Consider the following 27986-nt stretch of genomic DNA (forward strand, 5'->3'; position numbering starts at 1 on the left):
TTACGACTTTCGCTATAGAGCTTTAAAAAATTGTTTAATCAGTCGTTTCATCATTTATTCCTTCATTCATTCGTTCGTTCATTCATTCATTCATTCATTCATTTATCCATCGATTCATCACTTTATTCAATTTGGTTTTAAGCACAAAAGCAGAACTTTTTAATTTGAAAAAGATTTATTTAAAATTGAAAAATTCTAAATTTTACAATGATTTAAACAACTTGCAGTTTAAAAGGTCCTCGAGTGAATAAATTTGAATTGAAAAGAAAAAAGAAAATTATTTACACGAGAGAACGTCAAAGCACCAATTTATATATGGTTGTAAAAATTGTGTGTGTATGTGTGTGTGCGTGTATGTGTGTGTGTAGGTAAGTGTGCAGAGTATGATTTTGTATGTGTGTGTATGAGTGTGGGTGTGTTTGTAATGGTATGTATGCGTAGAAAGATTGTGTGCATTTGCAAATTTGTGAAATTGAAATATGCAAATGGAAGAAAAAAATCAACACAAAATATCAGTAATTAGTAAGTGAGTTAGCTAGCTCAGTCAGTAAAACTGCCGTGCCTCGCGATGGTATTAGGCGGTGGTATGGTTCGAATACTGCCTGTCCGAATCCTAAAAACCATCTTACGGGTTTGATGCGGGGCTTGCACGTGCATTAATAATGTGTTAGTTTGTTGTGTTGCTTGGATAGGGCATACATGAAAGTTAAATTATAAGTGTAGAATGACTTTTTGGAAGCAGCTCTGCGTTGCGTTTGGCAGAGCTGAACAATGAAAAACAACAAATACTATACACACAACGATTGGAATCAAATTATGGAATAAATAGGCAAGAAGACGAACATGAAGTTGATTTGAATATGAAAAAACTGTCATGTTGATCACCCAACAAAATCATTTTTACAAATTTTAACGACTAAAACAAAACATTCGAGCAAAATAAAACTTAAAATTCATCCAAACGGAAACAAACAAACGAACAAACAAACATCTCAGAATTGCTGAAGGAATAATTAAAAAAAAGTTAATCTCTAGATAACATCCACCAAGGCAAGATAACAGCAAGGGCAATTTCCACACCGAGTAAAATTTTAAAGAGGAGGGTTTCTGACCGCGCTCCATTGTCCAAGCTGGAAAATGGATTATCAACAGTTGTAGTGTTCGACAGCATATAGGCCGAGTTATCTGTTGAAGAAATATTCATATAAATAACCACCAGTCATTCATAGTTGTAAAGTGAGTGTTGATTTCTTGTCAGTATTTAACTTTCGTAAATGTTAAAATCAGTTAAATCGAATGACTCCTGGTCTCGTGTTGCGGTGACAAGGTTCGATTGCAGGGAGACCGTTGCGCAACACATGCAACACAGTCTGTGCGTTGCGCAACAGACATGCGCTGTTTACTCTGATGAGGTGTATTGAAAAAGAATTATGAAAAAAATCAAAAGTGTCTACCGCAGAGGCAGTTGGTTGCGTCGGTGATGGTGCAGCTGGGTTCAACCTTGGAGCAGTCGTTGTTCTTTATGGCTGTTAAAGTTTACAAAAAATGTTTCATTCAAGCATTTTCAGGTAATGTATTTTTGATTTATCATTATTCCAATTTAGATTATAAAATTTTTATAAATTAATTTTACACTTCGTTGAAAAAATTACAACCATGAGAAATTAAGCGAAAAATTTGATCGAATGTAAAGTATTATGAAACTTTATCATAAGAATTGAACTATAGGTCAAAAATCTTAACGTTGACCAGGCAACATTTGCGTCATTATTTATTAATTTGATTCTCCCCAAACATTCCTCAGTGTTTATTGTATAAAATAAAATGAATCTGTAATGCTGTTGCCAAACGCTAAGTTAGAAAGATGTGGTGGAGCAAATTTAGTCGGGATTTCCATGCAAAAACATCGAAACGAAAATGAAACCTCAAAACCTAAATAAAAACTTGGAATCATAACAAGCTTATTCAAAAAAAAGGACCTACCACATAAGTTGCTGGAACAGGTGGGGGCGGTTGTGGGACAGCCACTGCAGGCAGTACCCTGACTGTATGGTTTTTCACCAACGTAGTTCCCTCTGTGGTTTCAATTATTATTATTATTATTGAAATTACAACCATAATAACAATGATTATTATAATAGCTGTTGTTGTTGCTTTACTGGTATTCTTTGCGCTCAAATCCAGTCGCTATATCAATAAGACCTGGCGCCTTAACCACTCGACCATCCAAAAGACAGTTACATCCATTGTAGCATAATAAATGATAGAATCATGTATTATAACACGAGGATGTGTTGCATCATATTACCATTAGAAAATGTCAGTTGAAAAAAACTATATACTAACGCTTCTAGATAGTTGCAAACTGTTATGATGTTGTCACCATAATTTGCGCACTGAGTCATACCACAGCCAACTTTGAAACTACTAGCCCAGACAACCTTATCGATGGGTGATAAATGTATAAATATTCTCTAGAATTCTTTCTTTTTTGGTAATTTTTAAAAGTATCAACAATCATTACACACTGTGTACATACAAACTCGTAAAGCACAAAACGTCACAAGTGACCTATCTTTACATGCCAAACTAGATGAAATACCTTGAACATTATGAATAAGGTCACGCACTAACGCGTATAGCATAAATTTCTACATTCGTTTTTCCCTCTTACGTAACATAGGAACGGCTCAAATAAAGTATTTTTGTATAATTTTTAATTTGATTTATAACAGCAAAACTGATTTATAGAAAATGTACTAAGGGCATGAAGATAGCCAGATGTGCTGAAACGCCGTTAAACTGCACAAGCAACTGCACACACACACACACACACACACACACCACACACACACACACACGTATAAAACAACAAGATTGACTTATTTTACCAAAAGAAAAAAAAATATCCGAGAAATTACTTGGGTATAATGACCACACTCTGCGTCTGTAGCACAGTCGTTTGTGGAGAAAGTGTAGCTGGATTTCTCGGCGGCCCAAGCCCCGACCATTGACTCGATGGAATAACCTATTGAGTTTCAAGTTTTAATAATTTAATCCTAATCCTAAAAACGTTTTTTATTTTTTCTAGCCATCACAACAAAGTATTTCTACAAACGCTTGGATACGTGTGCAGTTTACGTAAGTGTGGAAGCGAAACATTGAATTAGAAATTCCTAGACGATTTTTTTGCCTGTTTCACATACAATTATAACAACACCACGTGAGTCATTTCATGTAGAATATTTTTAAATAACTTAGCATAACGAGGTTAATAAGTAATATTCTTTTTTTTTTAAAATAAAACTATTAAAACAAAATAACAAGAAAGAAAAAGAAATAAAAAATAGCTTGGCCACTACCTTCTGATCCCATCCATATGTTCTGCCCTACGTTAATGTACCTGGAGATGAACGTTTTAAAAAGGTTAAGAATCTTATTTACACACACACACACACACACACACACACACACACACACACACACACACACACACACATATATATATATATATATATATATATATATATATATATATATATATATACACACACACACAGACACACACATACACACACACCACACACACACACACTTTCTAAATTTCGAAGTATCAAATTGCTGTTCTTAATGGTACGACGTATAACAAAAGATACCTATCAGATAAGAAGATAATATATCTTATAAACCGTAAGATAGAGTATCATAAGATTTAAGTGCATGACATGATACTTAATTTCGGAGACTATCTTAAAACAAAAAACAAACTGATTTTCTAAACTATTTGATTGCTTCATGTTTTACTGATACATTCAGATATATATGATGCAATAATTTTATGGTTAGTCTGGTTAAAAATTCTTTGAAGTAAAAAAATTATGTTCAAACATTTTTTCAGCTTGTTGGTACACCGACTAACCACACGCAGCATCTACAGACAGTCAACTGACCAGTCATCAAACATCAATACAGACGACTAGCCAAAAAAACGAAAAAGAAATATGGATGAAGAGCCAAACAGAATAGCATCTCACTTCATTGTGATCCAGCTCGGATTGCCATGTTTGAACTGGCAAGTGTTCGACCATTCCTGTGCTGATTTTTCCAGCTCCGAACTGTAGTACTTTTATTATTATTATTTATTATTTATTGTTATTATTATTTGATTATTACTGCTATCGTTGTTTTAGTGGTTGTTGCTAATATCTTAAGGTTATTCATCTATTTCCATTTATTAATAGGTTACAAATTGAATTTATTCACTTAACCTAGTTACTAGTTAGACATTTATTATTATTTGACATGAAAAACACTTCAATTTTACCATTTTTCTCATGTCAGAAGCGGGTGGGGTGGTGGAATTTCTGTGACCGTTGTGCGCGACCAGGAAGGCCAGCCTCTCTTCTGCCGTTACGCTGTTTTTCAAGTCCCTCCGCTTCTCTCTCAACTTGATTTATTTAAATGTTTGTAAAATTTTAAATATCTAAATTAACAAATTGATTTATTTAACCGAAATTTAGTTAACGGTATTCGTATCGTTATTCATTAATTCATTTATACATTAATTAATTAAATAATTAATTAAGTCCTTCATTCATTCGTTTGTTCGTTCGTTCGTTCGTTCGTTCACTCGTTCACTCACTCACTCACTCACTCACTCACTCACTCACTCACTCACTCACTCACACACTCACTCACTCACTCATTCCTTTATTCATTCACTCATCAAGTCATTTTTTTTTCTCCTTGTTACAGCACTATACGTCAAACAATAGGAGAAGTGTAATGGCATTTTATATTGCATAGCTAAATCTTAGCTAAATCATTGTCGGGTTAACTGCGTAATGGCCAGGACAAAACTTATAATTTTTATTTTTTTTATTATTGTTATTATTGTTATTATTATTGTTATTATTGTTATTATTATTATTATATTATTAGCTCCCATTATTGTTATTATTATTATTATCATCCAACTTTTATCAAATTTCATTGAGTTTGATTTGATTTGATTCGATTCGATTTGTAAATCCTAACTTGATATTTGGATGACAAAATATTATTGTTATTATGCTATTATTATTATTATTATTTTGATAACAAATCATTATTATTATTATTGTTATTATTATTATTATTATTATAGCTATAATAATAACAACAATAATAATGATTATTATTATTTTTCGTTTTATTAATTATAACAATAGTCCGAGCCGTTCGATCACAATAGGAAAAATACTGGCACTAAATCTTTCACTACAACTATTTTTCTACTACTAACACAATATATATATATAATATATATATATAAATATATATATATATAATATAAACACACACACACAAACAAACACACACACACACGCATTGTTTGTCGCCCAGATTTTAGCGTCATAATGTGTTCCAATGCCATTTTGGACATTTTAGTAATCAGAAAACCTTGATCATGTGTAATATATAGTAAATAATTTACAGTTACGTGAAAACACATAAACAAAAACACACACACGCGCACATACGCACGCACACACACGCACGCACGCACACGCACACACACACAAACATGTTGTTCGTCCCAATGGCATTTTTTGGTAATTAGTCAGTAAACCTTGAACATGATATGATATGTCAACACTGATCTTGTTTTTACTCACTACAACTACTACCACTACTACTGCTGCTGCTGCTGCTGCTACTACTACTACTACTTTTTTTACTACTACTGCTGCTGGTTTTATTACCACTACTACTTCTATTTTGGTAGAAAATACCAAATAATAATAATAATAAAAAAATATAATTATTATTATTATTATAAAAGTGATAATAAATAATAATAAAAATCATCATCGTCATCATCTACGTCAACATCATCATCACTGTCATCATAAGCCTAAGACCACTATATCATCATCATCATCATCGTTACATTTCATCATCATCATCATCATCATCATCATCATCATCATCATCATCATCATCATCATCGTTATATTTCATCATCATCATCATCATCGCTAGAGTCAGAATTATTCACATCATCATCATCAACATCACTCATTTATATATATATATATATATATATATAAATTTATTTAAAATATCTTTTAACCGGCAAATAGTCTAAAAACTGCAATGTCCTCAAATGCAATTAAACGACATTATTATGATAATATTGGCTACAATGTAAAACTCTGCTATACATATTAATGAGGTTTTTGGGCTATTATGGCCTACTAATGCTGCTACTACTACCTCAACTGCTGCTGCTGCTACTACTGCTGCTGCCACAACTGCTACTGCAGCTACTACTATTACTGGTGCTACTACTACTACCTGTGCTACTACTGCTGAATGTAATGTTTTACTATATTTATAAATGGCATTATTCATGTGGGAATAATTTTTTGTCACTTCCTATCTACGTACGTTCTGTGTTTGTGTGTTTTTTTTATGTGTGAATGCGTGTATGGATTTATGTTTGTTTGTTTGTTTGTTTTTTGTATGTATGTATGCATGTTTGTATGTGCCAACATGCTATAATGTGATCAATTATTGATAGTTTTTTTTCTTTAATTGCTATGACTAATTAGTCATATAGGATGCTAAGAAGCCAAATTACAATGAAGCAACCTTATTTGAGCTCACATATGTTCTAATTAAAATGTAGCAGCAGTAGTAGCAGTAGCAGCAGTAGCAGCAGCAGCAGCAGCAGTAGTAGTAGTAGTAGTAGTAGTAGTAACAGTAGTAGTAGTAGTGGTAGTGGTAGCAGTAGTAGTAGTAGTGGTAATATTATATTAGTTCATTAAAACTATCTACGCTACTGATAATTGCCAAAGCATTTCTGCAACTTCTTACTGCTACCACTACTACTACTACTACTACTACTTCTACTACTACTAGTACTACTACTATTAATAATAATAATAATAATAATAATAATAATAATGACAAAACGACTACTAACATGCTTCATATATTTTCCTTCTGCCCTGCCAAGATTCGGAATGGTCACCAAGGCAATGAGTACAAGAGCAGAAATAATTCTAAAACTTCTCAACATCTTAACTGTACAATTGTTTGATTAAAAGATGATATTATTTAATTTAAAAATAGATTTTTTTTTAATAATACAAGCTAAATTATTCCTAATTTATTTTAGTTTTATTAATAAATAAAGTATTTTTTTTAAATTGAATGATAAAAAGTTTTTTAAACTGCACGCAAAACTGTCGTGAAATTATGGCAGAAATGCTGTCTAAGTGGCTTATTTTATATACAAGACGAAGGTCACAAATGTGTATACATATGTGTATGTTTGTGTGTTTGTTTGTGTGTTTGTTTGTGTGTGTTTGTGTGTGCGTGCGTGCGTGTGCGTGTGATGCTGTGTGCGTGTATCAACGTTACAATGTCAACTCTGTGCTTGTTGTCGATCTAGCTTAGTCATTTTGATTCAATGAGGAATTACAATGAAATGATTTAGAGACACCGAAGAAAGCACACACAAACACATATGTATGTGTTTGTGTGTGTTTTTGTGTGTTTATGTGTGCGTGTGTGTTGTATGTGTGCGTGTTGTATGTTGCAAATCAAACACAGGAAAATAAATACGGTACAAATACGTATATGTCTAAGTATTAATAATTACTAATTACAAATAATTTCATTGGAGATGACGGCGACCACAAAGATGAAGATAATTGCAGTAGTAGTAGTAGTAATAGTGGGAGTAGTGGTGGTGGTAGTAGCAGTAGTGGTGGTAGTAGTAGTGGTGGCAGTAGTAGTAGTGGTAGTAGTAGTAGTGGTGGTAGTAGTAATAGTAATAGTAGTAGTAGTAGTAAAAGTAGTAGTAGTGGTAGCAGCAGCAGCAGTAGTAAAAGTAGTAATAGTAGTAGTTGTTGTAGAAAGTAAAAATTAGGATCAGTATCGACATGTCATAACATGTTCAAGGTTTGCTGATTAATTACCAAAAATGACATTGGGATTCATTGACGCTAAACTTTGGGCGACAAACAATGCGTGTGTGTGTGTGTGTATGTGTGTGTGTGTGTGTGTGTGTGTGATTGTTTGCTTGTGCGTATGAGTGAGAGAGAGTATGTGTGTTTGTGTGTGTGTCTGTATTAGTAGTAGTAGTAGTAGTAGTAGTAGTAGTAGTAGTAGTAGTAGTAGTAGTAGTAGAAGTAGTAGTAGTAGTAGTAGTAGTAGAAGTAGTAGTAGTAGTAGTAGTAGTAGTAGTAATAGTAGTAATTGTTGTTGTATTATTATTATTATTATTATTGGTAGTAGTAATAGTAGTTGTATTAGTGGTAGTAAAACAAGAAAGAGATAAAAATCAGTTTCGACATATCATAACATGTTAAAGGCTTGCTGATTAATTGCCAAAAATGACATTGGGATGCCTTGACGCTGTACTGGGCAACAAACAATATATGTGTGTGATTGTTTGTTTGTGCGTGTGTGTACGTGTGTGTGTGTTTGTTTGTTTGTTTATACGTATGAGAGAGAGAAAGAAAGAGAGTGCATGTGTGTTTGTCTGCATGTGTCTGTATTCAATAAAAGTATAATATGTATTATGTATATTTTAACGTTGCTGTTGTTGTTGTTAGTTGTAGCAGTAGTTGATTTATTGTTAGTATTGTGTAGTACTGTGTATAATATAGTTAGTATATTAACCTATTGTGATCACCAGTGTCATTAGTAACTGTTGTAGTAACTGTAGTAGCGACTACAACTGCAATTCAAAGTTATAAAAATATAAAAACTATAAGTAAAACTGTGAAAGTGAAAGTGAAATCGTCGTCATTCGGAGAGAAGTTTATATCTCTCTCTCTTTCTTTCTGTTTGTGGTCTGATTTATTGAGATAGTATCAAACACACACACACACGCGCGCGCACACAAACAAACAGACAAACAAACAAACAAACTTACCCACAAGCAAGCAAACTTACACACACATGCAATACTAGCACACACACACATAGATGACTTTATAGACAGACACGTTTATATAAACATACATACGTCCGTGTTGTTGTGATTTTTGACTGTGCAGTTGTGCTTTTGTCTGTGAAGTTGTGTTTGTTCATGTAGTTGTGTTTGTGTTTGTTCACTCTAATTGTGTTTGTTTGTGTTTGTTCACTCTAGTTGTGCTTGTTTGTTTTTGTTCATGAATTTTTTATTTGTTTGTGTTTGTTCACTCTAGTCTTGTTTGTTTGTGTTTATTCACTCTAGTTGTGTTTGTTTGTGCTTGTTCATGTAGCTTTATTTGTTTATTTTTGTTTACGCAGTTGTGCTTGTTACTCGCTTGCAGACATTCATATATGATTTATTATACACTAACATGCACCAAATATTGATACAAGCAGCCAGTCAACAAATCAGGCTAATGACGAATGAAAGTAAAAATGAATACAAATTTTTATATTGCACACAACGAAACTATCTCCATTGCGTAAACATCCAACTCAAACTTATACATACGTACATTCACACATACATACACGAACTTACGCGCGCGCGCACACGCACACACACACACACACATGTATAAAACAACATACACTTCCGTATGCATAGACAAAACGTTACACACACATACACACGTAGGCATAAAAGAAAACACACACAGACAGACACTCACATACACATTCATATATGTACAGTATATCATATATATATATATATATATATAACTACACATACGCACACACACACACACACACACACACATATATATATATATATATATATATATATATATATATCAAAATACAACAACACTAAAAAAACACAACAGCACATACAGAAACACAAAAACTTCCTGGATAGATTCATAATTAAACATGTTTTATTATTATTTTAATCGGTTAATCCGTTAAACATCAAAATGCATCTCTGTAAACATCAAAATGCATCTTCGCAAACATCAAAATGCATCTTCGCAAACATCAAAATGCATCTCTGTAAACATCAAAATGCATCTTTGCAAACATCAAAATGCATTTTCGAAAGCTCTATAAAAACGAGTGTAGAGAGGATGACCAGCCAACAAATTCCCTGCTATTCAATAACATTAGAGGACTTTGAAGTGTTTTCTACTTGGCTGCGTATCTCAAACTCAGAAATGCTCATTTCAGTACAGAGCTGGATTTGCCAAAGAGTAGGTAGGTAGGTAGGTAGGTAAGTAGGTAGGTAGGTAGGTAGGTAGGTAGGGTAAGTAGGTAGGTAGGTAGGTAGGTAGGTAGGTAGGTAGGTAGGTAGGTGGGTAGGTAGGTAGGTATGGAGGGGACCGTCCAGGGACCACCACAAAACGACACAAAATAAACACTTCAACAACAACAACTACAAACTTGAGAGGTGAGGATATTTAAGATGCTATTGGATGGTTTCAAGTTATTATATAATGTATACTTAGTTTTAAATTTCACATCTATTCACTAATGAATCAATAGAAGACATTTAACTCCGCTATTTTCGTGCTAAACTATTAGTTTTTTTCATTTTAATTAAATCTTGTTTTATACACAGGCACGGAACTTTTTAATATGAAAAACATTTATTCAAAATAAAAAAATTTTAAATATAAATTTAAAAATTTAGACAGTTTGCAATGTAAAATTGAATAAAATATGGGAAATGTGAGTTTTAAAAGAAAATTCAACAACATCGAAAAACTGCAAGGCGCTATGTTAAAAAAGCTTATAAAAAATTGTGTGTGTTTTTGTTTCTTGTGTGTGTGTGTGTGTGGTCTCTTGTGTGTGTGTGTGTGTGTGTGTGTGTGTGTGTGTGTGTGTGTGTGTGTGTGTGTGTGTGTGTGGTGTTTATATGTTAGTAAAAAATGAAATTGGAAAACATAAAAGGAATGAGAAAAAATGTTATTAAACGTCAACATTAATATTTAATTCATTAAATTAAAACATTCAAAAATGATTCAAATGATAAAAAGTTTTTTTAGAATTTCAACAGAATTATTTTATTAAATTAAGCTCAAATTCCATCAAACACCAACCAAAGATCTAGCACGTATTTAGAATTTTAAAATAAGATGTTTAAATTGTAAACACCATCAAACAGAAAGCATAAGGCAAGACGATGGTGATGGCAATTTTAGTAGCAAGCAGAATCGTTGGCAAGTGGATGGTTTGTGATTGGGCCCCACTACCTAGGTTTGACCCGGACAGCGTGTATGCCGAGTTATCTATAACCAACAATAATTTATATTATAATTATAATGAATATAATTATGTATTGGTGATAATTATTACCAAAAATAATTATTTTTTATCATAATTATATTTATTATAAGAGCATATGATAGAATTTGAATTCCAGGCAGACAACATTCGAACCAGGTCAGTCCTCAATAATGTCGCGAAACGTGGCAGCTCAAAAGACTGTGCTAACTCGTCGACTCTACTATTAATTAATTATCCGTAAAGATATTACGAAGCTTTTAAATTGAATAGAACATTTAAAAAGCTGAAAACCATTTACGTAACTTTTTATTTCTTTAATAATTATTAATTTCTTTGGTAATTGCTGTGTGAAAACCGCTGGATCGATTTCGACTAATAATATGGAATTAAAATCCCAATCTTCCATGTCTGACTTTGAACTTCTTTGTTGTAGGAGCTGTTACAGTTTTTTCGGTCCAGCTTATTCCAGTTTTCAATAACTCTCGAATTAAAAAATCTGCCAATTATTGTTCCAACCTTTTCTTTGAAAAGCTTGCCCTTTTGTGTTTCTACTTTCTGTAAACAATTTTGTTCCCAACAATCGTCCTTTTTACCAAGCCATGCGTATTGTTTGCTCTTTTTGCTGCTGTAATGCACTACCTGGTAGATTCCCCACTTTTCTCTACAATTATTCCAAGGTCCCTTTCCTCCGATGAAATCTTTAGAGGTCTGTCTCCAAGTTATAATATATTTTGCTTGTTCCGTGTGAATTTCATCTGCCAGTCCTCCGCCCATTGGTGAAGTTTCATTTTAAAGATTAGTTGGCAGTACTTCTACATCCTCATTTTTATGCACCACTGCACAAAGCTTGGCAACATCCAAGCATGTTTACGTAAATTGCAAATTATTTTGATGAAAAATAATATGATCGAATTTTCAAAAAAGTCAAAATAGCTTACCACAGAGGCAGTTGGTCGTATCGGTGATATTGCAGTCAGGTTCGACTACGGAGCAGACGTTGTTCGTGATGGCTGGCAACGTTGAAAACATTTTAAGTATAAAAATAAAAATTTAGGTGAAAATAAAATATCACAAAATTTTTGCATCAAAAGTGAACTTTAAACTAAACAGGCGCGTCATTTACTTCTTGAACGCTGGAGGTGAAAACCCACCTTGATTCAATGATCTAGTTAAATTAAATTTTCTACTTAAAATGAAAAAATGATTTGTTAACGTTTTTGGTAACAAATGCTCTTTGTTTTTTAGATAGCCAACAAATTAAAATAGTCCCAACAAGTTTTCTAACATCAAAATCTTCACTGTAACTTAAAGTGGTGGCAATTGCCTTCTCAGTAGACGCCCCCAGACCGTGAACTTTAACATTGATCTGGCAGCAGGGCTGGAACTAGAAGACTATTCAAGGTGAGTTTTCCGCCCCCTCCTCCCACCAAACCATTGTTATTACACTACCCTAGGCCGTTGTTTAATTACATTTCAATGCACTTTTTCAATTTTGCCCTCTTCCCATGAAACTTGTCTCCCGTGGCACTTGTCCTCTTTGCTTCACCCTAATTCCGAGTTTGTTTGGCAGCATTTGCGTCATTATATAACTACACGCAACTAACATGCACTTAACAGTTATCGACCGTTGTATGGAATAAAATAAACGTGTAAAGAGATTGCCAAAACGAAAGTAAAACCTCAAAACCCAAAATAAAACTTGGGAAAAAACTCAGTAACAAATTAGAAATGAACGAACCACATAAGCCTTCTTCACAAGTTGGGGCGGCCGAGGGACAAGCAGAACAAGAAGCACCCGAGGTGTATGGGGGCAAGTTATTGAAATTCCCTCTGTTGTTTATATCAATTATTTTCACTATTATTATTATTATTATTGTTGTTGTTGTTGTTGTTGTTGTTTGGGTAATCTTTTGTATGACCAGGCGACTTGACCATCGAGCCATTTCACCAACCAAAACACAGCAGATTATATATTACAAACGCGACATGATTAAATACTAATCCTGAGTTATAACACGACGGGGTATAACATTATTACAACAAAATGTTCTCTACACTAACACATCTAAATAGTTGCAGACTGTTATTAGGAGGTTTTCCAGATTTGCACATTGAGTCATACCGCAACCGACTTTGTAACTGCTGGCCCAGACTTCCTAGAAATAAAATCAGCTAATGAATGATTTTCTAATGTTGGAAGGATCAAAAAAGGCCTTTTTATAACTCTTCCAATTAATAGAAAACGCTAGGAATTAAAATAGTTAGATTTCTCGTCTTACGTAAAACTCCAACTTAAAAATTAGCTACCTGAGTATAATGTCCGCACACTTTATTAGCATTGCAAGAGTTTGAAGCCAGATTGTAATCCACCTTTTCAGCATTCCACAAATTAACCATGTCTTGAACAGTGTAAGCACCTTAGTTTAAGTTTCAATTTAATTTCATTTCAATCTTCTCTTGAATTAATGATATTACTTTTTAAATTAATTATACATTACAGAACTATAAAGACTCATTTACGTACTTAATAATGAAGATTTGCTAAAGTAGCAGAATTTTTTTAACAACCTTAATTAAACAGAACTATTGTTATAAAAAAATCTTTATGTTAACGTCCACAATAAATTTTAAATATTTTTTTAAAATAATTTGATTACTTCGGCACAACTTTTTAAAAAAAACGTTCTTCATAATCTATTTTTATGTCTTTTTTCAATTAGCGCTTGGTCTAACTCTATGTGTTTTAAACTTATTCCTTTCAATTTTAAATTAATTTGTTTTAATAAATCTAAACATTTTACATTGCTATTCCTTATATTAACTTACCTGATTCGAAAACTTTTGATGTTTCTCACAAATTTCGTAGTTTAGGCTTTATCTTTGATTCTGGCATGTCTCTTTCTTCTCAGATTAATAGTGTTGCTTAAAGATCTTACTTTCATCTACGTAGAATAAAAAAAACTTTTGCCTTTTCTTGACGATCCTACTCTTCTCCTTCTTGTTACTTCGTTAGTCTTATCTAGGATTGATTATTGTAACTCGCTCCAATATGGTCTTCCTGACTCTATACTCTTATTTGAACCTAAACGCCCCGTTTTAAAATCATCTTCTTGTTCTCACTTCTTCCTAATTCGTGTTAAACACCCTTTTGCTAAATCTGCTTTTGCTTCTTCTGGCCCTTTTCTCTGGAACTCTCTACCTCCTTCTCTGACTACTTCTCCATCACTTGCAAAGTTCAGAGCGGATCTCAAGACCCATCTGTTTTGAAAATTCATTGAGGAGCGCTGTTGAACATCGCGGAAATAACGCTTTATAAGCTAATTGATTGATTGATTGATTAATTAATTTATTAATTAAATTAATGAATAATTTAACTTCTTTTTATTAATAAAGTGAAAAAAAGAATTATCACCAGCCGTCCCTTTCCAAATGTTCTGTCCGACGTATGTGTACCTGGCGAGGCGAACAATGTTTTTGATCAATAAATTATAATATATAATATTTTTATAGTTTAATTAATTACTATCATTCATATTTTCATAGCCAATTAAATATGTTATTATGATTATTATTATGTTAATTATTGTTATTATTTTGATTATTATGTTGAATATTCAAGATGAAATTTCAGCTATTGAGATAGCTTTGTCGGGAGTAACTTAAGGCCATGTGTTGGGAGCGTTTAATGCATTATTTTTGTGATTTTAATTAGCGCTTTATAAAATAAATAAATAAATAATAATAATTTAGGGGATTGTTAAAACCTTTTCATAAAATCAGCCAAGAAGATAGTTTCTCAATAATAGCGGAATAAAAAAAAACACTCTTAGGATTATAATCACGAAATTAAATCAGCTTTTATCAAGGTAACATTTTATATCGTGACGATAAAATTTTTTAATTTTATGAAATGAAAGATTTGTCTATTTTGAAAGAGGAAATTTCAAACGAAAATTTTTAAAATTCGAAATAATGCGTAGTAGGTACGAGTAGGCTATGCTGTGTAAGTAAATCGTCTCGACACAAACAATGTATATTTATACACACAAACAAACAAATAAACATGCAAACAAAAAAATGCTGACATGCAGACAAAAAAAACAATCGAATAAACAAACTATTAAAACAAATATATACAAATAAATGGATAAACAAAGAAAAAACCTTTAAACAAACACAAAAACATCAAAGACAAAAATATTTACACCAACACACGAACATAAAAATAATACATACATATATACACGCACACACACACACACACACACACACACACACACACACACACACACACACACACACACACACACACACACACATACATACACACATATATACATACATAATACCTGTCTGTGCGAAACGTTTAACATAGATTAAAGCTGAACCCGGATATGATTATTACTTCCCTATAGTTCAAATCAATTATGGGTTCATATATACATACATACATAGAGCACCAATCACAAATACATCTCACTTCTTTATTATCCAGTCGGGGTTTCCATGTTTGTATTGGCAAGTGTTGGACCATTCCTGTGCCGATTTCTCAAGCTCCGAACTGTAGTACTTTTATTATCATTACTTATTCATCATAATTATTAATTACTAAAAAAATAATAATAATAACAATTATTATTTATTATCATTATACTATTGTGATTGAACCATATGCTTGAGAAATCTTTCTACACTACACAAGAATCTTGTAAAGTTATTCACAAAGAGTTCAAATAGGAATTGAACTATAACACATGAAACATGAAAGCTCTATATAGTCAGAATCAATTAGTCCCAATTAGTAAAATTAGTCCCAATCCGTCACTTAAGGAAGGCCATCCTCTGTGGAGTATGATGAACGATTGAGGTTAATTCTGTCCTCTTTCCTTCAAAACATTCCCATGTGGATATTTATTTCATTTCTCAGGTTTAACTATTCATTTAATATTATTTTATAGCAGAAAATCAATTTCACCATTTTTCGCATGTTGGAAGCCGTGGGTGAGACACTCCTTCTGTGGCCGTTGTGGGCATTCAGGAACTGCACCCTCTCCGCTGCAGTCACGCCGATCTTCAAGGCCCTCTTCTCCCTCGGCTGAAATTTTGGAAAAGTATGAAAAGTTAATTTAAAAATTTAAATTGATTCATTAAAGATTTAGTTAATTTATGAGCTAATTCGTTTTATCAATTAGTTTATCTATTTATTAATTCATTCTCTTAACTCTTTTGAAGGTAAAATGTAGAGGTGAAACTAGTTAATGTGAGTGTATGAGTGTGAATGTTTTGTGTTTCGTTGTTTAACGTTATGAAAAATGGCAGAAACATTTTAAGCGAATTTCTTTGTTTGGAAGCAGAGCGAAACAAAGTTCCATTTGAATGGCCATGACAGAAATTCCTCCAGTATGCCCTCTTATACAGACATGTTCCATGTTTTAAAAAAAATGTTCAGCAACTAATAAGTATTGTCTGACCATAATTTCTTTTTTTTAGTCATTCGTTCATTCGTTCATTTGTTCGTTCGTTCATTCGTTCGTTTGTTCGTTCGTTCATTCACTCGTTCGTTCGTTTGTTCGTTCGTTCTTTCATTCACTCTCTCACTCACTCACGCACTCACTCACTCACTCACTCACTCACTCACTCACTCACTCACTCACCCACCCACCCACCCACTCAATCACTCACTCATTCATTCATTCATTCATCTATCCACCCATCTATCTATTCATGTTGCCTATCTATTCTTCCATTCATCTACCATTTAGCCATTTCTTCATTTCTACTACTACTACTACTACTGCTGCTGCTGCTACTACTACTACAACTAAAAAAAACAACCAAACAGCTACTAACATGCTCCTTATATTCAGCACTGTCGACTTCTTGAGTGGCCAGCAAGCCGAAGAAAACAAGGAAATTAATTTGAACTCCAAACATTTTTAAATTTAAATCTAAATAACCAGCGAATCAAAAACTAAAAATCCAATTAAAAAGATTTACAATTTAATTTAGTTGAATAAATTATTTATATTTAAATTTAATTATTTAATATTAAATTGAATAATTTGTTTGAATTCAATATAACTTAACAAATATGTCTTAAGCTTCAGACAGAACTGTCATGAAGTTATGAAGCTATTTGCCTGGCTAATCTTCTTATATCATTAACAAAACGATGGCTGAACTAACTATGGTACTTATACACGCATACACCGAAAATGATTCATTCATTCGATTGTTCTTTTATCTGTCGTTTAATCACTCACTCACTCATTCACGCATTCACTCACTCACTCTTTCACTCACTCACTCACCCTTTCTTCTTTCTCTCATTCTCTATTTTATGGGAAACATTTAAAATATTCCAAATAATTTTTTTAACTTCCTCAATAAAACTCACCGAATGCAAACATGCATGAAATCAAACACGACCACATGCTGTGTGCTAACCAGCTCTAATTATTAAATAAAACCAGAAATTGACAAGGCGTGTCTCTTCTACATATGTGTGTGTGTGGTTTACATTCTACAGATAAGCCTAAAATCAAATCATGCTGGTGGGTTGGGGGAAGGCTCTCTCCCAACTTTAAGCCAAGCCTTGAAAAATGAGAACATTCGAGATTTCATAATTTCTAATAATGTCTGTCTGTTTGTCTGTCTGCTTGTTTGTCTGTTTATCTGCCTGTTTGTTTGTTTATCTGCATGTTTGTTTGTGCTGTTTGTTTGTGTTGTTTGTTTGTTTGTTTGTTGGAATATTGATTTGTTCTTTGTTTGCAAATCACTATGGCTACCGCAGCCTAGATTGCAATAAAATAAACAAATATAATCCGGCAATTTTTTGTTCTTTGCTGACGCAACACTGCTGTAATTATTTCCGTTTTATTTGAATTATTATTTGGTGTTGTTTTTTTTAATATACAAAGGGGTTCAAAAACTTGTGACAAATCAGGGCAGGAAGAGGTGGGCTAAAAAATCACCAAAAAAAATTTCCAAAATTTAAAATTATACCTGCATAACTCCTAATATTTTTTCAAAAATTAGCCAAACCACTTTGGGAGGATGTGAGGGAGTGAGTGAGTGAGTGAGGGAGTGAGTGAGGGAGTGAGTGAGTGAGTAAGTGAGTGATGAAACGACAGATAAAAGAACAAACAAAAATGGAGAAATTGCACCCCAAATAAGTTGCACCCCATCCGGACAGCTCCTACCTTATGACAAACCCACACAAACAATTATTGGAGATCACTCCTGGCACTATGAATTCGTCATCAAACTTATCTAAGAAAACGAAAGTCAAACAGATAGATAGATTATCAATTTGTACGAAAGAAATTGTTGTAGTCATTTACACACACACACTCACACACACACACACACACACACACACGCACACAACATACACACGTACACGACGGCGCGATGGTGTAATGGCTAAGGTGCCTGGCCTTGTTGATGCAGTGTCCAGGTTCGAATGCAAACAAAAAGATCTCCTCCGCCAATCACATGCAAAGTTGTGCGATGAGTTGATTCACGTGTATTTATGCACCGTGTGTTTGTTGTAATAATTATAATGCGCCTCAGTCGCTTGTCATGGTGCTATATAAAATAACATTATTATTATTATTATTATTATTATTATTATTATTATTATTATTATTATTATTATTATTACACATACACACACACGTAGACACACAGTATTGTATAATATTTTATGGTAAATTGTTGAGATAATTCGTACGAATTCACTGTTCTTATATAAATAATGACACAAATAATAATATTATTATTAATAATAATAATAATTAAATAAATAATCTTCTGCTGTCAAAATCAAGAATGTTGTTTACCAGATTGTAACAGCGATAATAATATAATAGTGATGGTATTATTGTTAATGAACGAATGAATGCATGAATGAATGAATTGTACAATCAATCAATCAAAATAAGCAACTAAAGAAGATTAATTATTAATAACGATGGCAATAATTATAATTTAAAAAAATTATAATAATAAGAATTTAATACTTAATATATATTAATGGTTATATAATAACAATAATTTTATTACTTAATAATTATATTCTTTACATCGGTATCTATCAGGCGATCAACATATTTTCATCACTGGCGCCAGATCTTCGAAACTTCAATATGACGTCAGTGAGAAAAGACCCTAAATAACAACGACTCATTTTCAACAGTGACATTCCAGCCACATAAACAAAATTTAAAACCACAAACACTATTTTTGGTTATTCGTTTCAAACTGGGAAAATTTATTTCCATTATAGATGAGATTTTTTTTTGGAGTTTATTCTTATAAATTATTAAAAAATGAAAGATTTTCAATTATCTATAGCGCTTTATTCTAAGTTTCAGTAGTGTATATACTCACCTATGTATAGCATCGTATGAATTCTACCGAATTGTTGGCATTAATCAATTTAAAGTTTGTCTTTTCAACTTTCCTAACTAGAATTTTCTGGAAATGGTTAAAATTGTTGACATATATACACACACACACACACAAAAACACACACACAAACACACATGTATATATATAAATATTCAAACCACACATATGTATATATACACATTCAAACCAACACACACACACATACACACGCATGCACACGTTCACACATACAAACACACTAATACCATTTTATGTTTGTATACAAATGAAACATTTCCCAAACACTCAGGGTACGCGCCATGGAATAAACTATCAACAAACATACAAACATACATACATACAAACAAACAAACAAACAGATGATTGTATGAGAAAAAAAAATAACCATTTCAACATATGTTAAAATGATGGCGTTGTATGTATAACATCTCAAGTTGGCAGATTTCTGTTTTCAGTTGGAAGTATGACACACGCACACACACATACACACGCACGCACGCACGCATACACAAACACACACACGCATACACACACACACAAACATCTTTTCAAAGTGCGTGTGTGTTTGCGTGCGTTTCATACAATATTTTACACATATACAATTTATACACATCTACACAGAAAACAGTATTTCTTCAAAATTTTACACCATAAAAAATTTTTTTTTTTTAAACGAAAAGTAAAAACATGTCGTTCAACATCCTGTAAAACAAATTGTCATTACTCAGATTAGACACTCCATCATCATAATCATCATCATTATCATCATCATCGTCCTCATCACCATCGTCACCATCATCATAATCATCATTATCATCACTACCATCATCATCGTCATCATTATCATCACTATCATCATCATCATCTTCATCATCATTATCTTCATTATCGTCATCAACATCAGCTGCAGTCAGCTTTCAAATTTAAATATTATGTAAATTGAAATATTTTTAGTAAGCCGAAATTTTTTTTATCGCGTTTTCTTATCATCCTAAAATCTGTCTATCTATGTCTCTCTCTCTCTTTCTCTCTCTCTCTCTATATATATGTCCGTATATATATATATATATATGTTTGTGTGTGTGTCTGTCTGTCTGTGTCTATCTTTCAGTATGTGTGTGTATTTATACATAAGTAACGAGATTTATTATTAATGTTATTTTCATTGTTATTATTATTATTATACGTGTGTCTGTGTGTATGTGTGCGCGCGCGCGTGCGTGTGTGTGTGGTGTATGTGTATTTATTTATTTATTAATATATGTATTTATTTATTTGTTTATTTATAAATCCACTACAGATGAACAGATTTTAAATGTTATCAAGTTAAAGGAAAAATATGATTTATTCCGCGACAAACCAATTATTTTTAGATTAATAATATTAATTAAAATAATAAAAACAATAATAACAATAATATTATGTATTACGTAATAATTATATTATACCTGCACTTGTGACAATAATATATAATTTCAGATGTGTAACTTAAATACAACGGACTGTCTTGTATTTATAGCTACTACTGGTTCATTGTGGATATCATTTATCATTGCTGCAGACACAAGTGGGTTAATATTAAGACAGAATCTAATGTATTTAACAATTATTATAATAATAATAATAATGATAATAATAAAAATATTAATAATAATAATGCTGACTAAAATAACAGTAATAACACTTATTTACAACAATATCAGCAATAACAGCCAATGCTACATTTTCTACTACCACTACTATCTATATTACTACTATTATTACTACTACTAACGCTACTACTACTGCTGCTGCTGCTGCTACTACTACTACTACCACTACTACTACTGCTGCTGCTGCTACTACTACTACTACTACCACTACTACTACTACTACTACCACTACTACTACTACTACCACTACTACTACTACTGCTACTACTACTACTGCTACTACTACTACTACTAGTACTACTACTACTACCAGTACTACTGTAGCTATTTCCTGCTACTACTACTACTACTACTACTACTACTACTACTACTACTACTACTACACTACTACTACTACTACTACTACTACTTTTACTTTTACTACCGCTACTGCTAAAATTTCTGCAACTATTGCTACTACTTCTACAACAATAGCAGCAACAAAAACCTCAAACAAACATCCGCAGAATGGTTGTTCGTAGCACCGAGCGAGCGGTACGAGCACAACTGCATCTCGGCCAACCTGACGTACCCCAACGGGTCCCTAACTAACCTAACCTACTCCTCCAGCATCATCAACCCTGGCTTCTCTTACGTTCTGCGTTGCGAAAATGAATCTACAGTTTATGTCATTGCTTTGGGTGGGTCGGTTTTGACGCTACTACTGCTGCTACTACTGCTGCTAAAACTACTGCTACTTCTACTAAGGCTGTTTTAACGGCAAAGTTAACTTCGCTTATCACGTGTAACGTGTTTGATACGACGTTTTTCGTTTTTTTTTGACATACCAGCGGGTTATACATGAGAGTTTTTTTTCAAATTATAATAATTTGAATATTCATGAATTATTAGTATTAGAAATAAGAATAATGTCTAGAAGAATAAATTTAAAAAGTGGGGTAGTGGAATAATCTAAGTCATTGAAAATAGAGTTTGTAAGTCAAATGAACTCTCTTTGTTCTGTGATGTTTTTTTTCCCAAGGTTGAAAAATTTACTTTCAAATTTAGGTTCATGAGGTTACCGAACACTGACATATTATAAATGATGATAAGTGGTGTCTATCTTTTTTAATATGACATTTTCTTTCTTTTCTGTTCTGCCATTTATGTTGGATTTAGTTCATTTTTATTTCTTACTCGGTAAGAGACATCTTGATGCCCTCTGGTTAGTTGTTAAATTGAAATAAAATAAACAGCAAAATCCAAAAACACAGAGAGGAGTTTAGTCTGCTTTGCCATCGAACACCGGCGTACGAAGTTCAACTGCCTGTTTGGCATGTACAACAATGACGTCATGAACAAAAGAACCTTGAAACAGGAAGTGGTCATTGAAGGATTGTGGAAAAATACCGTCTCGAAGTTTCCGGACTATTCCATTGTGGTAAGGTTTGAGAGTGCTGGGGTTTTAGAGAATTTGTTATTTGGGTAGATGTGTCTGTGTGTGTATGCGAGTTTGTTTGTATGTATGTTTGAGTGTGAATAGGTGTGTGTAATTGTATGTTTTTTGTATGATTATTTGATATATATATATATATATATATATATATATATTTATTTATATATATATTGCAATATTCTATAAATTCTACCGAATGTTTGGCGTTAATATGTTCGCATCAAAGTTCAATTTTACAACACCAAAGTTAATTTTTACAACGTCAAAGTTCATCTTGACAAAGTCAATATTTCCCTATATATACAGCAAGGAGCACTGATGATGATTCATTCGGAATCGAAATATGGCCTTATTTGCAGCATGAATTCGAAAAATAAGTTTATTTTGAATTTTAATAAACTAAACGTTCACCAAAAAACTTTAGTGAGAAAAATCGAAAAAACGAATTACAAAGATATTAACGCCAAACATTCGGTAGAATTTATAGAATATTGTAAAAATTATGGTCTATTACCAACACATATATATATGCAAATTTATTTCTTAGACTTTAGAGCACAACGATATTTCAATGGATTCATGTGAATAAGCATCGCCATAACAAAACTGAATTCAAACCTTTAAATTCAATCCGCAAAGTTTATTTAAAACCAAAAACACACAAAAAAAACTAATCAATGACGCATGTAGCTAGGATTGAACCCTATCCACGCAAAAGAGAATGACGCCATAGTACTGCGACCAAAGATCCCAAATATGGAGTGCTTGGACGAGAGGATGTGTCAACTAACAACCAATGTCACACTTATTAGAGGTTCTCTAATTCGATATCTTTTTACAGTTTAAAATTATTTTTCGTTAATTTTTTAGTACCAGAGCAAATTTTAATTCACGAATTTTTATTTATACTTGAAATTATTTCCATTCACAACGTAGTTAACACCAGTAGCTTAGAAATATTAGATAGCTATGTTTTTATTTATCTCAAATGTTAAAAAAAATAAATTTCCATATTAAAAACCAATTATTTTTAGATTAAAATTTACAATTATTCCTAAAATAAACAAAAATTTTGGTTTTGAACTAAAGAAACTTGAAAATGATTTACGATCAACCGTTAGAAAAATCGAAAAGTTAAATTGGAATTAACTAACGCCGAACATGATGTGATTTTCATCAATAATTATTTATGAATAAACCTAGTTATGTGGAATATTTAGTCAATTTATTGAGGCATAATTAAAATGGATAAATAAATAAAAGTTATCCAACAACCCAGACATAGAGAGTGCTTTGGTCTTCGAAAACTTACTATCCCTATACATGCCATGCTCGGACCACCTCTTGACACTGGCAGATCTCAAAGCCATGAAGATCGGTCAGCAAGTTCTGGATTATTCCTTCTCTACTCCGGTGGTTTGTTTGAATCCTTTGGAAGCATTCTTTCTCATTGTGGTTGGTTAGTTAGCTTAATTTGGGATTTGGGATTAGTTAATCTGGAGGATTTGTGTTGTTGTGTTGTATTGTATTGTGTTGTGGTGTAATGTGTTGTGGTGTATTGTGTTGTATTGTTGTGTTGTTTTGTGTTGTATTGTGTTGCATTGTATTGTGTTGTATCGTATCATATTGTATGTATCGCCTAGAAATTAATGAAATGTTAACGTGTTTGGCATTTGAAGTTCAACCGCCGGAGTGCGAAATCATGAGCGCTGCCAACTTAATCATCCATGATAGTAAAAAGTTGGAATCAGCAAGTAATCGACCCGCTACAATCGCCACCACAACCGCCACTACAAACGCCACTACTCTCACTACAACTTCTTCTAAAAGTACAATTAGCAACTCGTTGATGTCAGAGTATTTTTACAAAATTTCAAAAATAATATTACTAAACCAAGTGCTTTAATTGTTTCCACAGTATCTCAAAAGCACTATTACTAAACCAACAGCAGCTAGCCTACCTTACACCGACGACTCGAATACTACCACTACTACTAATGCGACAGCCACAACTAACGCCACGACAGCTACTACCACTACTACAACCACGATTGCTGCAGTTCACGTGATGATAGTGTGTAACTTTACGATGAGGCGACATACGGATTTCAGTCCGTTTAATTTCACGCCTTCGATAGATGGGGCGGTAGTCGGAAAAATATTGCAAGAGGAGGAAATTAGTTTTTCAACGAGATCAACTGATAACCATAAGAAGTTGATCGTGAGAAGTTTTGACTTGTTTATACTTCTATCTATCTATCTATCTGATCGTTCATTCGTTCGTTCGTTCGTTTGTTTGTTCGTTCGTTCATTCATCCATCCATCCATCCAACCATCAATTCGTTCCTCAATTCATTCATCATTTAATCCATCTATTCCTCCATCCATCCATCCATCCATCCATTCATCCATCCATCCATCCATCCATCCATCCATTCATCCATCCATCCATCCATCCATTCATCCATCCATTCATCCATCCGTCCATCTATCCAGAGACTAACATTTCCGGCGGACCTCAGTAACTCGTCCTCCTGTAGCCCCCAGTTGACCATGCGTTCGAACCTGGTCGAGGAGATGAACTGCATCAACTGCGATGCTATGACCACTCTTCTAAACATCAGCCGTATCCTTTTTATGATGGAAACGATGGAAACGATGATGACGATGATGATGGTGATGGTGGGACGATGATGATGACGATGGGGACAAGATGATGATGACGACGATGGGGACATTGATGATGACGACGATGATAATGATAAAGATGATGATGATGATGGTGCGGACGATGATGATGATGATGACGATGGGGACATTGATGATGACGATGATGATAATGATGATGATAACGATGATGATGATGATGAAGATGATGGTCATAATGATGATGACGCTGTTGTTCTTGTTGTTGGCGATGATGACGATGAAGACGGTGAGAATGATGATAGCTTTGATAATGATGATTGCCAACTTGGCCACTATAACTATGGTAACAACCTTAAAAAAAATACCAAAAATTTATACCAACAACAACTACTACTACTACTACAACAACAACAACAACTACAACAATAACTACAACAACAACAATAATAATACTAATAAAAATAATGGTGTTGTTGATAACGAGGTAGAGTTCAACACGACCTACTGCCGACTTGTTAAAATTGAAGTATCCTATTTGTTATCTGACAATGGTGACTTGTGTTTCATTAACACACATACACACACACACACACACACACACACACACACACACAAACAAACAGCCACACACACATACACACACACACACACACACACCCATACCTACACACACAAGCACATGTGTACGCACACACATACATGAACACACAGTAAAATGACGAAGCGTGTCCTTGACATGATATGCAATCAAATACAAAGACAAACATTCATTACTACTATTCACACACACATACAGTTAAAAATAAATATACACATCTACAAATTATCACACACACATACACACGCTTACAGAGGTGGTTTCAGACTAAATAACTTATAACATATCATTACTTAACTATAGACACACACAAACACATACACGCATTCACACATACTTGTTCACACATACACACAAACACACACACAAACACGCACACACACACAGAACACAGAATAGTCATCAACCTCCTAATCATCCTTCTCATCACATTCTGCTCTCTTCCGCTCATCGTTGCTATCTACATCAGACATAGTTGAGTAAACTACTTTATTTTAAATTTGATTTTATCATTTTTTTTTTATTTTAAAAATTTTTTCTCATTACTTTGCAATTTTTTAACGGATTTTTTCACTAAAATCGGTTGAAGCTTGTGAAATAACCTTTAAAAAATTTTAAATATTCATATCCCAACTACGTCCTGACTTACTACAAACCCAAATTCAGAGTAGAGTAGATGGGGGTTTTTTGCGGTTCTGTCTCGGGACTCAAAAACTAAAGGGCCTTTACATTGAAAATAATAAAACATCAAAATTATCTCGAGTCAGCAACTGTAAAAACAATTGCGTCTGTCAAAGTATGGTACCTATTACCAGCTGATTTGACGGATGTCAGCTGTGATGTTCTCAAGAGCCGATTGAAACATAATTTTCTCAACAAAATGTAACATGTTTATTAGCTTTCCTGATAATCCAATCATTTCGGGAAGACTTAACTAAGGAAAATTGATCTTTTGATTCTGAATATAAACAAAGTCTTCTTTACTCCCATTTTCCAGGATCTCCACTTCCCACTCCTCCGTATCTAGTCCCATTTTTAACAATATTATCCAACTCTAGATTTTAAATTATATATAACATATACACATTTATATACACAAACGATATAATAATTCAACCTATAATTATTTATCAATTGCTATTACAACTCTCATTTTAAAGTTAATGAAATAAAAACCAGAAAAAAAACTTCCAAATCAGACCAGGGGAAGTATATTTCCACTGTAGACCAACACGACTACTACAATGATGAGAATTCATTTGCAATGGATTTCGCCAGCACATCAAACGCTTGTCGCACATTCATAGCCGTCCTCTGTAGTTGGTTCTATTTCAGAAGTAATTACTATCATTAGATAATTATTACCAATAATTAGCAGAGGTGTGTCCAAAAGACAATTAGAAATGAATCGTTGTGAAGTTTGCTGGGATTCAGGTTGTAGTGAAGAAAATGTCTATCCAAATTTATACTGTTAACTGTTTCAATATTTGAGTTAATTGTCACTAAAAATTCACAAGACAGAGGTTTTGTTGAAAAATTTGAAGTAAAATGTGATTTAGGCAAATATCGGTTTTGATTTAGGTGTGATTTTAGTCAGGTATTCGGGCTGAGTGGTTTATTAATGCTTCGATGGTTTTGTTAAGCAGACAAATGATTTATTTTTTGATCTATAAATTATTCGAAATTTTATTATAAATTCGCCATAATTATATATTTTTAATCGTCGTTGTCATGGCATATTCTATATATATATATACTAAATCTATATATATATATATATATATATATATATATATATATATATATATATATATATACTAAATTACTACAGATGAATCAGTTTTTAAATATTTTTTACACAACATTTTAACTGGTTCGTTAGTTAGCCTACATGTGATTTCAACTCACTCATTGAATTCTTCATAATTAATATTATCCGATTTGATTTAACGAAATAAAAAATGTTTAATTTCAAACTAAATGAGAGGTAACATGCTGTGATTTTCATTCATTGATTGTCTGACAGTCTAATCCAATA

At 32.9% G+C, this 27986-nt stretch overlaps 2 protein-coding genes across 2 annotated transcripts; both read right to left on the bottom strand.

The window, feature by feature from the left end:
• Positions 1-512: 512 nt before the first annotated feature.
• Positions 513-7066, bottom strand: HELRODRAFT_178828 (hypothetical protein; the record flags this gene model as incomplete). Its single annotated transcript, XM_009027706.1, has 11 exons — positions 513-624; positions 1113-1185; positions 1455-1526; positions 1984-2075; positions 2347-2441; positions 2922-3028; positions 3363-3403; positions 4035-4123; positions 4325-4447; positions 6433-6435; positions 6971-7066. The coding sequence occupies 11 exons, from the start codon at positions 7064-7066 to the stop codon at positions 513-515; spliced, it is 903 nt and encodes a 300-aa protein (XP_009025954.1).
• A 5057-nt stretch (positions 7067-12123) lies between these two features.
• On the bottom strand, positions 12124-13596 carry HELRODRAFT_178829 (hypothetical protein; the record flags this gene model as incomplete). Its single annotated transcript, XM_009027707.1, has 4 exons — positions 12124-12209; positions 12938-13029; positions 13261-13355; positions 13507-13596. The coding sequence occupies 4 exons, from the start codon at positions 13594-13596 to the stop codon at positions 12124-12126; spliced, it is 363 nt and encodes a 120-aa protein (XP_009025955.1).
• Positions 13597-27986: the final 14390 nt, after the last annotated feature.

The sequence above is a fragment of the Helobdella robusta genome (genome assembly GCF_000326865.2).
Source record: "Helobdella robusta unplaced genomic scaffold HELROscaffold_50, whole genome shotgun sequence".
NCBI lineage: Eukaryota > Metazoa > Annelida > Clitellata > Rhynchobdellida > Glossiphoniidae > Helobdella > Helobdella robusta.